The 14,449-nt window shown below is 44.0% G+C and overlaps 1 protein-coding gene across 2 annotated transcripts in view; it reads right to left on the bottom strand.

Annotated features, from left to right (window-relative positions):
• The window catches only part of UTP4 (UTP4, small subunit processome component), a 43,092-nt gene that overhangs the window by 28,513 nt on the left and 130 nt on the right, over positions 1-14,449 (bottom strand). Inside the window, exons 2-6 of one of the 2 annotated variants that reach the window (XM_025369511.1) lie at positions 13,521-13,681; positions 9,987-10,178; positions 8,726-8,810; positions 5,938-6,027; positions 1,910-2,121 (exon numbers count right to left, since the gene is read on the bottom strand). In XM_025369511.1, coding sequence (XP_025225296.1) covers positions 1,910-2,121; positions 5,938-6,027; positions 8,726-8,810; positions 9,987-10,178; positions 13,521-13,679 — 738 coding nt within the window. In that variant the 5' untranslated portion in view covers positions 13,680-13,681. The remainder of the gene's footprint in view (positions 1-1,909; positions 2,122-5,937; positions 6,028-8,725; positions 8,811-9,986; positions 10,179-13,520; positions 13,682-14,449) is intronic. The other variant, XM_025369512.1, reaches the window with a different exon arrangement.

Genomic DNA, 14,449 nt, shown 5'->3' with positions numbered 1-14,449 from the left:
CGCTTTTGTTGCCCAGGCTGGAAGGCAATGGCGTGATCTTGGCTCACTGCAACCTCTGACTCCCGGGTTCAAGCGATTCTCCAGCTTCAGTCTCCTAAGTGGCTAGTATTATAGGTGCCCACCACCACACCTGGCTAATTTTTGCATTTTTAGTAGAGACGGGGTTTCACCATGTTGGCCAGGCTGGTCTCAAACTCCTGACCTCAAGTGATCCGCACGCCTTGGCCTGCCAAAGTGCTGGGACTATAGGCATTGAGTCACCACGCCTGGCCAATAATTAACTCTTAAGTATAATTATTACAACTGCTGTAGATTAAAACTCTATTTTCAAAGGGGAATTTATCCCACTCATTTCAACTTATATCACTATTATCACTTACATGTGACATCTATGTTTTTCAGGGCTTCAGCATACATCAAACTGTTCTCAAAAAACCTGTGATATGGAATAGGAACACTACACTAGAATATGGATGTCAGCACGTAGGATAGCACATCATTCTCAAACTAAGGAGATAAAGAAGGAGGTATTCAACAAATAAAGTCACTTTCCATGTCTCACTGCTAAAATACTCAAAGGTTTCTGAATGAGAATTCATGTTACTATTCTTCTACAATATTATGTCATAGAAAATAATAGGCGGGGTGTGGTGGCTCATACCCGTAATCTCAGCACTTTGGGAGGCCAAGGCAGGCAGATCACTTGAGGTCAGGAGTCTGAGACCAGCTTGGCCATCATGATGAAACCATAAACATATAAAAATTAGCTGGGCACAGTGGCGGGCACCTGTAATCCCCCCTACTCTGGAGGCTGAGGCAGGAGAATCGCTTGAACCCAGGAGGCAGAGGTTGCGGTGAAACGAGATTGTGCCACTGCACTCCAGCCTGGGCGACAGAGCTAGACTCTGTCTAAAAAAAAAAAGAGAGAGAAAATAGGCTGGGCACAGTGGCTCACGTCTGTAATTCCAACACTTTGGGAGGCCAAGGTGGGTGGATCACCTGAGGTCAGGAGTTTGAGACTAGCCTGGCCAACATGGTAAAACCCCGTCTCTACTAAAAATATAAAAATTAGCTGGGTGTGGTGGCGGGGGCCTGTAATCCCAGCTACTGGGGAGGCTGAGGCAGGAAAATAGCTTGAACCTGGGAGGCAGAGGTTGCAATGAGCCTAGATCACGCCATTGCACTCCAGCCTGGGCGACAAGAGGGAAACTCCGTCTCAAAAAAAAAAAAAAAAAAAAGAAAAGAATACTACTACTACATAAGACATTTTGGCCAGATGCCGTGGTTCCTGCCTATAATCCTAGCACTTTGGGAGGCTGAGATGGGAGGATCTTCCAGCCCAGGAATTTAAGACCACCTTGGGCAACACAGGGAGACCCCATCTCTATTTTTTGAATTAAATTAAAAATAAATAAATAAATACAAAGGTTTTAAAAGAGAAGAATTCATGTTACCAAAGGAAAAGAGGCCTATCTGTTCAACACAAATCTACGTGAGGATTATTCAAATAGAAGAAAATGAACATTTTTAAAATCACTAAAAAGTTATCTTCCAATGTTCTAAACAGATAGGAAGCAGCAGAGCACCTGGACAGAGAGAGAAATAGTGCTTCTCGAGATTCTTCTAGGCTGCTGCGCCCTATCTACAATCAGACAAGATGAACTGGAGGTGAGCAGTGTCTGAAGAAAATCTCAATGCTAACTAATCTCTTGGAGAATCCTGCATTCTCTAACCAATTGTTAGATACTATGGAAACAATGTGGGTTTTCAGATGCATTTTCCTAAACTCATCTTCCTCCAGTACAACATCGGAATCAGGAACCAGTGTTCGTGGCACATCACTAAGGCTGCTTTCTCTGCTCACCCCCGAGGTTGTACATCAACCACTCTAAACAGGGACTGTACTCACCTCAGCTACAGCAATGGACTGCACATCAGCATTAGCGATGAGATGGCTCTTCACAAGCGTCCCAGTGGCTGAGTCCCAGAACTGCACCTTCCCAGCAGAGTCCACACTTATGACAGTGCCATCGGACAAGAAGGCGACACCCCACACGATGCACTTCCGTTTAGACACACCCATATGCTGCCTGTCCACAATCATCTTATGAATAGCGCTTCCTGAAAATTCAGAAAAGCACATCTTTGAATGGTACTTATTTCTCTGTTTGTCTTCAAAATCTGTCTGCGGCCAAAGTGGGAGGATTGCTTGAGCCAAGGAGTTTGAGGCGAGCCTAGGCAACAAAGTGAGACCTCATCTCTACAAAACAAAACATAACAAACCAGCCAGTGGTAAGCATGATATGGTAGGTGAGCTGACTGAACACAGTCAGCCTATAAATGGTAGTTCTGGTGAACCTGATCTGGGAACTCCAAAATGGTTACCTGAAGAGAAAGAGTATTGGGAGAGCCTGATAGGAATGGGATAGAAGGTGCGAGGGAGGGAGGAAGGGAGGGAAGAGAATGAGAACAGAAACCTCTTTTGGGGAGGTGAAATGGAAAGAGATATTTGGGACATTCACTTAAAGCTGGTCAACTGCACACACACATTACACTCTGCTCTTTTCCAAAATCCCACAGGAAAGGGAGAGAACAGTGACAAAATTTGGGGAATTGGAAAGCAGACAAGTAGTGGCAACGGACTCAGCAGAGCCCTGAAACTAAGTCCCAGGTCAGCAGAGAGGAAGGTGGCCAAGAAGCCACCTGAATTATACTATGGAATCCTTAGACTCAGGAACTGGGGAACCCAGATATTCTAGAAAAGGAGTAAGTGGGGCTTCAAAGAGGGATCCGTTACCAGCTGGTAGACCCCCCAGATAGCCATGTCCTAACTAAGAAGCGGGGAAGCTCCCAAAAAGCACGTCAGCAGAATACTGGAGATGCTGTCTGAGGAGGGCTATCAGGCAGAAGCAGTATATGAAAACCAGGATTAAGTGAACATTTCTCATTGAATGTTGAGAACACCATTCTTTTTTTTCCCCTTAGAATGCTGATAGCCAGGCCAATACTCACCAGGCAGGAAAATGAAAAACCATTTCTGAGGAACATAACTGGCACAAAAGAAAAGATCTGAAGATTCTGGTTTCAGGGCTACCCGGAATAAGCAGTACAGCCAGATCATTCTTCAGTGAAATCCAAGCTCAGTAAGCCACATGATGCAGTGATGAGATGATCAACAGACATGAGGAAAGCCTTTAATGTGAAAGGCAGAGGCCAAACAGACTAACAGAAACAAATAAATGAATAACAGGGAGGAAACAGGCAGAGTGAAAAACACCTGACAATTATTAATAGCCTTAGAAAGAGAAAAGTTTCTGTATAATGAAACAAAAAGAGAATGCTATAAAAAAGATGATTCAGGAAACAAAAAAGAACTCTGGAAATGTCAAAAATGAAAAACTCAACAGAGAATTCAAAGATAAAAATGACAAACTCTCCCAGAAAGCATAGTAAAAAGAGAAAGAAATGAAAAATAAAAGAATTTCCCCCCAGAACTGAAGGACATGGGTATTGAATGAAAAGAACCTACCAGGTGTCCAGAACAATTAATTGATCCACACACAAAGAAACCTAATTATTACATTTCATAACAGTAAGGAGAAAACATCCTAAAAGCTCCGGAGGGGAAAAAAATAAAACAGGTCCTATACAAAGGGATCAACTCTCAGAATGGCATCTGACTTGCTAATAATACAAGGAACTAGAAGACAGCGGAGCCAGGGCTTCAGAATTCTGAGGGAAAAGAATTCCAAGCTAGAATTCTTTTTCATGCACTCTTACTCAGGATGCACCAAAGGATAAACCAAGAAAGTGAATAACACAGAAACAGGACGTCCTATCCAATAGAGAAGCAAAGGACATCCTGAGAACAACGGAAAAATCAGAATTCCAAATCTCACAGTTGTGCAGCAGGCCCAGAGCGGCTAAGCCAGATGGGAGTGGGTCAGAAGGCACTGGAAGGGACTTATTCACAAAGATAAAAGTGGAGAAAGAAAACCAGATGGAATTGGCTGGGCGCGATGACTCACACTTGTAAACCCAGCACTCTGGGAGGCCGAGGCGGGCGGATCACGAGGTCAGGAGATCGAGACCACGGCGAAATTCTGTCTCTATTAATAAGACAAAAAATTAGCCGGGCGTGGTGGCGGGCACCTGTAGTCACAGCTACTCGGAGAGGCTGAGACAGGAGAATGGCGTGAACTCAGGAGGTGGAGCTTGCAATGAGCGTCACTGCACTCCAGCCTGGGTGACAGAGCGAGACTCCGTCTCAAAAAAAAACAAACACAAAAAAACAAAAAGAAAACCAGATGGACTTGAACCTAATTTATGAAACTGGAAAAATGTGGGATTGTATCAGTAAGACAGAGACACTATTAAACAATGAGGATACAGGAAAAGAAAGGAAATTTACTATGTGAGTAGTACATACATAGTCATAATAATAAAAATATCAACTACTAATCTGAACAAAGTTAAAATATAACCATACTGGGAGGATCAGGAGAAAGTGTGGATGCCTGTGGCAGATGGTAGAAAAAGAGGGGCAAGTCATAGAAGTCAGTAAAAAATGGTCTAAAGCTGAAAAATCAAAATGTAGCATAAAAAGCATGCTAGGTGCTGCAGTGATAGATACCAAAAGAATCAGGTAAGGGTCACAAGTGGTTTGCCTTGAGGAGTGTGAGAGAGAGAAAGAAGGACTCCCTCTTTTTGTAATAAGCTAAAGGAATTTGTTTTTTGAGACAGAGTTTTACTCTTGTTGCCAGGCTAGAGGGCAATGGTGCAATCTCGACTCATGCCAACCTCCACCTTCTGGGTTCAAGTGATATTCCTGCCTCAGCCTTCTGAGTAGCTGGGATTACAGGCATGGGCCACCATGCCTGGCTAATTTTGTATTTTTAGTAGAGACAGGGCTTCTCCATGTTGGTCAGGCTGGTCTCGAACTCCTGACCTCAGGTGATCTGCCTTCCTCAGCCTCCCAAAGTGCTGGGATTACAGGCATGAGCCACTGCGCCCAGCCAGGAATTCTTTATATATGCATATATAACAAATAAAAAAATTATTTGAGCATTGAGGAAAAAGGAGAGAGGTGTTTGACTTTTTTTTTTTTTTTGAGACAGAATTTCGGTCTTTTTGCCCAGGCTAGAGTACAATGGTATAATCTCGGCTCACCGCAACCTCTGCCTCCCGGGTTCAAGTGATTCTCCTGCCTCAGCCTCCTGAGTAGCTGGGATTACAGGCATGTGCCACCACTCCGGCTAATTTTGTATTTTTAGTAGAGATGGGGTTTCTCCATGTTGGTCAGGCTGGTCTTGAACTCCTGACCTCAGGTAATCCACCCGCCTCAGCCTCCTGAAGTGCTGGGATTACAGGCGTAAGCCACCATGCCCAGCCAATCTGTTTTATCTCTGTATCTCAGACGGAAGTACAGACATGTCCACCAAACAAGTTGAGATCAACCCCATCAATGAAGGATTCTACGAAGCCAATTTTCCAGGTCAAGAACAGAAAATATCATAGTTCTCTGCTTTTCTGATCTCATGTTTCACCAATTATGCTACGAAGACCTTATGTTCCTCAATGACAGAAACCCATTTTTACCAAGGACTGGGATCTGTACATAGGTAATTCTACTGTTCGTAGTACATGAATGAACTGTGAATGAATGTACTAGTTAAGATAATTTTATTGTGAATTCTTATTATGATGAATAAAAAATACTACATCTTACTGAAGATCCAAGATTCCCCTAAAAGCAGTGGTAGTAATCCAAGAAAGGAGTAAAATTCATTGCGGACATCTCAGAAGATTAATGACATGTTAGGCCATAAAGATCATGAAAGCATGACAAAGGCTCAAGCTTTTGAAAACCCAGAAATGTGAATCTGACAAATAAGACCCACACTCCCCCACCCCAAATGAACTGAGAAAAACAATCACCTGATTTGACATCAAACACACTAATGTAGTCTATGGAACCAGCTGCAATGTGGGTACCAGACGGATGCCAGCTGAGACTCAGGATGCGACCTTGGGAGTTGTACAACAAAAAAAGAAAGTGACATACACATAAATATATACAAAGAGTAACTGAGCTCTCTTCCCACGATTATCTCTAGAGTGTTCTACAATCTTAGCTCTCTCGTCTACAGTACTCCCTGAAGCACCGTTTTGTAATAGATGAGGCACAACTCTGCCCTGGGATTGACAATGAAGTATTTGATACTTTCATAATGTATAAATAGTTGATGGAAGTATACATAAATATAGCCTTTTATGGAAGAGGCTGGAAGTGATCTCACGAAATTTAAATGTGCATACTTTTTGGCCCAGTAATTGCACTGGGAATTGATCAAAAAGAAATACTAGCATGAGGGCCCAAAAATATGTATACAAGAATGTTCATTGCAGTACTGGTTACAGTAGTAAAATAAATATACGTACATATACACATACACACACCCCCACACACACCCCCAGGTGTGGTGGCTCATGTCTATAATCCCAGCACTTTGGGAGGCCAAGAAAGATGGATTGCTTGAGCCCAGTTCAAGACCAGCCTGGGTAACATGGTGAAACCCTGTCTCTACAAAAAAATTCAAAACATTAGCCGGGCATAGTGTTGCACACCTATAGCCCCAGCTACTTGGGAGGCTGAGGAAGGAGGATCACCTGAGCCCGGGAGATCAAGGCTGCAGTAAGCCGTGATCATGCTACTGCACTCCAGACTGGGTGACAGAGTGAGGCCCTGTTTCCAAAAAAAAGAAAAAAGAAAAAAAAATACATATATGTATTTCAATAGAAATTAGGCTAAATAATTCCATTCCATAAAATGGAATGCCATCCAGACTGCCATGACTGGCACAGAAAGATGTCTGCAGTGGATCAAGTGCAAGAAATGTATGTACTTCTACATGAATACACAAAAAAGTCTAAAGGACTAGTTCCAAAACGTTGCCCACAGAGTGGAAATGAGATACCTATTTATTTGAGATGGAGTCTCACTCTGTTGCCCAGGCTGGAGTGCAGTGGTGCGATCTTGGCTCACTGCAACCTCCGCCTCCCAGGTTCAAGCGATTCTCCTGCCTCAGCCTCCCTAGTAGCTGAGACTACAGGCACCTGCCACCACGTCTGGCTAATTCTTGTATTTTTAGTGGAGATGGGGTTTCACCATGTTGGCCACGCTGGTTTCAAACTCCTGACCTCAAGTGATCCACCCACCTCGGCCTCCCCAAATGCTGGGATTACAGGTGTGAGCCATCATGCCCAGCTGAGATACCTATTTTCTATTTCATACTTGGGAAAATGTATGAGAATTTTAAAAAGCATTGTATTACCTTTGTAATTGAAAAAGAACACCCAGGCCAGGCGTGGTGGCTCATGTCTGTAATCCCAGAGCTTCGGGAGGCTGACGTGGGTGGATCATGAGGTCAGGAATTCGAGACCAGCCTGGCCTACATGGTAAAACCCCATCTCTACTAAAAATACAAAAATTAGCCAGGCATGGTGGCACGCACCTGTAGTCCCAGCTACTAGGGAGGCTGAGGCAGGAGAACAGATTGAACCCAGGAGGCGGAGGTTGCATTGAGCCAAGATCACACCACAGCACTCCAGCCTGGGCAACAAAGCAAGACTCCATCTCAGGAAGAAAAAAAAAAAGCACCTTAGAGATAGTAAAAATGAAGCAAGAATATGATCAGCAGAGGACAAGTATTACTAATGGACACAGAGGACAGCTGCTACCCTCTAGAAGATGGGTCACCAAACTGTGGCCCACAGGCCAAATCAGGCCCACTGCTTGTTTTTGTAAATAAAGTTTTTACTGGAGCACAGCCTTGCCCATTAGTTTCAGTGTCGTCTACAGCTGCTTTTGCACTACACTGATACAGCTGGCAGACAATGTAGGGTTGTCAAAGCCTAAAATGTTTATTATCTGGTCCTTTACGGAAATATTCTGCCAACCCCTGTTCTAAAGGATCAATGCCAATTCAGCCCAGGTAAAGCCCAAGGATGGGCAATTGTTTATAAACTCCCTCATTCAACTTGAATGCACCAGAAGGATTAAGAACCACAGTTCCTTGGCTAGGCCGAGTGACTCAGGCCTGTAATCCCAGCACTTGAGGCCAAGGCAGGTGGATCACTTGAGTGAGACCAGGAGTTCGAGACCAGCCTGGCCAACATGGTAAAATCCTGTCTCTATTAAAAATACGAAAATTAGCAGGGCATGACAGCACATGCCTGGAATCCCAGTCACTCGGGAGGCTGAGGCACCAGAATCACTTGAAGCCGGGAAGTGGAGATTACAGTGAGCCTAGATCATGCCACTGCTACTGCCAGCATGGGTGACAGAGAGAGACTCTGCCTCCAGAAAAAAAAAAAAAAGAAAAGAACCACAGTTCCTAATGACAAAATTGTATTACAAGACTTCAGGTATGCTTGTTAAAACATAACAAAAGTAAATGACAACTAACAAATTGACTTCCACGGGAACACTAGCTTTACAATTTTGGATTTCTGGTTTTCCATATTATTACTTAACCAAGCAGTCACAACTATGCTATACAATAGGTAAAGCCTGGGCTGGGGAAGGCTTCTAGCACATATCCTCCCTGTACTCGGTAGAGATAAAATATTACCTGGATTCATGGGAAAATATCCCATCCCCAGTGGCACTGAAACTTAACTTCTTGTTAAGGCTATTTACCGCCCCACGAAAAATGACCCTTACTTTTCTGCCGATCAAAATTTCTTTCAAACTGGATTTTGTCTGGAGTAATTTGAAATAGTTTCACAGATCCATCTTCACAGCCAACCTATTGCAGAAAGAGGTAGTAAACAGACAAGATAAACAGTAAACATTTTATAGGACTAAACACACACACACACACACACACACACTCTCTCTCTCTCTCTCGTTCTCTCTTCCTCCTTAAAGCTATCAGTTGCCCTGAAAGAGAAAAATCATTTGTGAGAGAAACAAAGTACTAGTTATCAAGAAACTAATAGTGTATTCTCAGTAGCCTTCATATCCTAGGCAGAAAACAGACTGATATTAAGAGTTCTAATTAGTGGCCCCATTCCTGCATATGACATGGATTAGAAAGACTTATTAACATTATAACCTAAATGGAAACACCTTAAGATATGGTGCAAATTAGTGCAGATCAAAAAGAATGAGACTCATCACAGAGAATTAAAGATCCGGAAGCACCCATTCTAATGGTAATTATGTGAAGGGTCTCAGTGTGTGGTCAAATTTTTGAAACACTGTGCTGAAACACTGGTGCACAGGTTAACCTGCTGAAGGGACTCTTAGAACTCTTCATATCCCAATGTGCATTGTGAATTTACAGCAGGATTAAACATGCTGTATTTCTGAAAAGAAATTTATCATAAAACACAAAACATACCAAAACAAAAAAACCTCTACATCTCCAAATTCCACAGAACACAGTTTGGCAAATGTTGAACTGATGTAATCCTACCATTTCATAAATGAATCAACAAGGTCCAGACAAGCAGCAAAAAGAATGCTGGGGATTTTTTTTTTTTTGAGACGGAGTCTCGCTGTCGCCCAGGCTGGAGTGCAGTGGCGCCATCTTGGCTCACTGCAAGCTCCACGTCCTGGGTTCATGCCATTCTCCTGCCTCAGCCTCCCAAGTAGCTGGGACTACAGGCGCCCACCACCATGCCCGGCTAACTTTTTTGTATTTTTAGTAAAGACGGGGTTTCACCGTGTTAGCCAGGATGGTCTCGATCTCCTGACCTCATGATCCGCCCGCCTTGGCCTCCCAAAGTGCTGGGATTACAGGCGTGAGCCACCGCGCCCGGCGCTGGGGATGTTTTAAATCTTCAGTATCAATTCCAATCTTGTAGTTGGGGTTGCCACATGCCATAATACATCGTTACTCTGCTATAAGCACAGGCAAGAAAGTTTGAGCAGGCACAAGAGAAATTTTGGATTGAATTACCAATAGTTGCTTACTAACCAAAAGTTGAGAGCCACTGGGGCTGGCAGCCATGCTCCAAATAGGTCCTCCAAAGGCATCCACAGCATACTTGATGTTTAATGCCTGTAAATCATACTCCATAATCTCGCCATTGAGTCCAGCACTAAAGAGTCGCTGTCCTTCTGCCCAGCACAGAGCTTCTGTAGCCCGAGACTCATGACCTGGGAAAAACTGCAGAAACACCATAACTTCTCAACATTCCCACAAATTCATCAGGTACCAGTACTGAGTGGTAACAGGCAACATGGCAAAAACAACTTCCCCATAAATAACCAGTGTGGAGTTTTGTGCTCTCAGATCATGCCTACTGACATTTTCGTTTCTTCAGCTCAAATTCTAACTAGTTTTATACAGTTAAATTTGTTTCTTTTACTAGGACTAGTTCAGGAAAACATTTTCAGCAGAAAAGGTTTAAATTGCACTCCAGCCTGGGCAACAGAGGGAGACACAGTCTCTACAAAAAATATAAAAAGTAGCCAGGTGTGGTGGCACACACTTACGGTCCCAGCTATTATGGAGGTTGACAGGGTAGGATTGTTTGAGCCTGGGAGGCAGAGGCTGCAGTGAGCCTTGGTCTCCCAAAGTCCTTGGATTATAGGCGTGAGCCACTGCACCCAACCCAAAAGTTTTCATATCTATCAAGGCATTTTATTCTTAGACCTGCTTGACAAAAAAGGAACTAAGTATAACTTTTCCTATTTCTTTTCTTTTTTTTTTTTTTTGAGATGGAGTCTTGCTCTATTGTCCAGGCTGGAGTGCAGTGGCGCGATCTTGGCTCACTGCAAGCTCCGCCTCCCGGGTTCACACCATTCTCTTGCCTCAGCCTCCCAATTAGCTGGGACTACAGGCGCCCACCACCATGCCCGGCTAATTTTTTTTTTTGCATTTTTAGCAGAAACGGGGTTTCACCGTGTTAGCCAGGATGGTCTCGATCTCCTGACCTCGTGATCCGCCTGCCTTGGCCTCCCAAAGTGCTGCGATTACAGGCGTGAGCCACCGCGCCCAGCTCTAATTTTTCCTATTTCAACTTGAGAAGGCCAAGATACATACTGGTTAAGTGGGTTGCCAAAAGTGCCAAAGTCAATTGCATGAGGTGAATGAAGATCTCCTTACTCCTAGCTCATATGTTCACATTCTTTTCACTTTTTTGTTTTTCGGAGATGGAGATTTGCTCTTGTTGCCCAGACTGAAGTGCAACGGCACAATCTCAGCTCACCGCAACCTCCACCTCCCGGGTTCAAGCGATTCTCCTGCCTCAGCATCCTGAGTAGCTGGGATTACAGGCATGTGACACCATGTCCCGCTAGTTTTTTTGTATTTTTAGTAGAGACAGGGTTTCTCCATGTTGGTCAGGCTGGTTTTGAACTCCCAACCTCAGGTGATCTGCCCGCCTCGGCCTCCCAAAGTGCTGGGATTACAGGCATGAGTGAGCCACCACACCAGGCCCACTTTCATTTTTTTTTTGAGACAGGGTCTCATTTTGTCATCCAGACTGGAGTGCAGTGGCCCGATCCTGGCTCAGTGTAGCCTCCTAAGCTCAAGTGATCTGCCCGCCTCAACCCTCCAAATAGCTGGAACTATGGGCATACAACACCACACCTACCTAATTTATTATTATTTTTTTTTAGAGATGGGGTCTCACTATGTTGCCCAGGGTGGTCTGCACTCCTGGGCTCAGGTGATCCGCCTGCCCTGGCTTCCCAAAGTGCTGGGGTTACAGGTGTGAGCCACTGTGCCCTAAAGTTTTCACTTTAACATACTAATTTTTTCTTGCTCTGAGAGTCACTGACAGAGGTAAGCAATCATATCTAGTAGGAAAAGGAATACAAGGAAAGCAGGAAACTAGCCTGAGTTAATTAATTGTTGAAAAATAAAACAGATGAAGGAAAAAAGAAAATAAGGAACACTAGGCAAGGAATGGTTGACTTAACTATTCAACAAACATTTACTAAGCAGTGGCTTTGTACGAAGCACTTGATAAATGGTGGGAATGCAGATGTGATTATCACTGACATGGTTCCTTTCTCACAAAACTGGAAGTTCTGCATGGAAGACATTAAACAAACACACAAAGTGTATAGTTATAACTGTTATAAATGACAAACAGAAAAATCACAATATAGCCATGACTGTTAAAAAAAAAAAAAAAACAATAAAAGAAAATCAGTCTGGCATGGTGGCTCACACCTGTAATCTCAGCATTTTGGGAGACTGAGGTGGGCAGATCACTTGAGGTCAGGAGTTCGAGACCAGGCTGGCCAACGTGGTGAAACCTCGTCTCTACAAAAATAAAAAAAAATTAGGTGGGCGTGGTGGTTCACACCTGTAATCCCAGCAACTTAGGAGGCTGAGGCAGGAGAGAGAGGCGGAGCTTGCAGTGAGCCAAGACCACGCCACTGCACTCCAGACTGGGTGACAGAGTGAGACTCTGTCTCCAAAAAAAAGAAAAAAGAAAAAAAGAAAAAGAAAGAAAATCACAGGATGCAATAAGCACACACCATCATATGTTCTTCATACCACAGAATGTAACCCATTTGTGGTGGGCCTGTAGTTTTTAAATTCTGATTAGTTCTTCAGGGGTGAGCTCAGTAAATCATCCCTTTCCACACTTCCTAAACCCACCTCTCAGGGAAGGCAATTCTCTATTAAGGTTCTATGCCTGTGTTTCAATTTATCGTATTTATTTTACAGGTTGGAGACTGTACACTTACGTTTCTCCCACTGGTCTTTGAGCTCCGTAAAGGTAGGGCCTCTGACATCTGTCTCAGTACCCAGTATTTGCCACTCATTCACCGAGAAACATTTACAGAATGCCTAAATTCCAGGTACCAGGCTGCTGGGCATTGAATTCACTCATTTGCCCATCTATTCATTTACATCACAGTACCCAGTACATAACAGTCATTCAACATGTACTAAGATGTTGCACCTGAAATTACTAGTCAGTGACCTTGGAGGGGAGAAGAAAAAGGACTAATAGACCTCCGCATACACCCAAAGGACATTTTACCTAATTTTAAATCTCCTTTACTCCCAAATGTAGACATGTAGATCTACATCCTCTCAGACAGATGAACTTTGGAATCCACCTTCCTGCCAACAGTCACCAAAAAGTTTCTGATATTAAAATGTGTTATCATTTTTTTCTGAATTGACAATGAAACAGTACTGACACTCCCAGCAGGAAATGTTGCTTACCAAAGCTGCAATGGTGTTGAGACTGATATACCAACAATTTCCCTTCCTGTGGCCAAAATATCCAGCAAACCTCAGTTTCCAATGACAGGCAGTGAGATGACACATTTCTAGGTGGGACCCTTCTAATCAACATTACACAGATTGAAACTGAGCTTCTCTCATCAGTTAGACAGGAGATCTCAGAAGTTCGGTAGTTCTAAACAACTTCAGAGGGGCTAGGAAGTCACTCTATTAGTTTGATTATAAAAGACAAGTTTCTTGAACTTCAGAAGAAATTAACATCAAAACACCATATCAGACTCCCAAATGACTTACTTTCTCCTGAAAGTAGTTTGCTGACAAGTTATAAACTTCCACAGTGCCATCTGTTCGTGAAACAGCCAATCTGTTTGACTGGTTATTGTAAGCCACACAGCGGATTCCTGATGGAACATAATTAAAGAAACGTACTCGATGGACCTTAAATTCACCCATTCCTGCGGGGGGAAAAGAGAGTCATTATTGTTAAATGTTAACTGCAGTATGTCACGTATAGTATTCAGTTCCTTAATATCACTGTTCTGGATAGCAGGCTCCAACATCTCCCTGAAGTTCATTTCCAAATAGCTACTAACAATGCCCCCCACCCCCAAGAATTGCTTAATCTTCAAAAGCTCAGGATGGTTTGAATAACAAGGAGGCTTCAGCAAAAAATCAAAAAGGGTCCTACTCCATAGCTCCAGAATTCCAATCTCGGGGCGCCTAGGAATCCGCATTTTAGCAAGCATTTCTCCTCAACTCTATTGCTAAGTTTGCAAACAAGAGACCTAAACTGAGGTCGTGACAGTAAGGCTGATGGGGCAGGCAGAACCGAGCTCCTCTTGAGGAAGAAGCGACAGGGTTTGACTTACTCTGCCTGCCTGGTCTGACGTCTGTCACTTACCCTACCCAGTCCCCCCGACGCCAGCCAACATACGTACTGGGCCAGAGTAGAGACCCGGTCTTGTTCGCCCCTCACTCGTCTAGCTTCAAGGTTAGGAACCCGCAGAAAGAGCAGGCGCGTTCGGCAGGGCCAGAGCGCCTGGGGCGCGCGCGGTCTTCGCCTCCCCTTCCTTCTCCCAGGGTCTACAGAGTAGCCCCCACCCAGCCTCGGGACAAGGAGACCCTCGGGACAAGGAGATCAGCCGGACGCCGACCCTGGGCCGGCCCACCATGTAAGACTCCCAGCTCTCGCAGCCGCTTCCCACGCCCCTTCCCCAACTCAC

This window comes from Theropithecus gelada, chromosome 20 (genome assembly GCF_003255815.1).
Source record: "Theropithecus gelada isolate Dixy chromosome 20, Tgel_1.0, whole genome shotgun sequence".
NCBI lineage: Eukaryota > Metazoa > Chordata > Mammalia > Primates > Cercopithecidae > Theropithecus > Theropithecus gelada.
The sequence above is the reverse complement of the archived record's forward strand: the minus strand, read 5'-3'. Positions and strand labels throughout refer to the sequence as shown.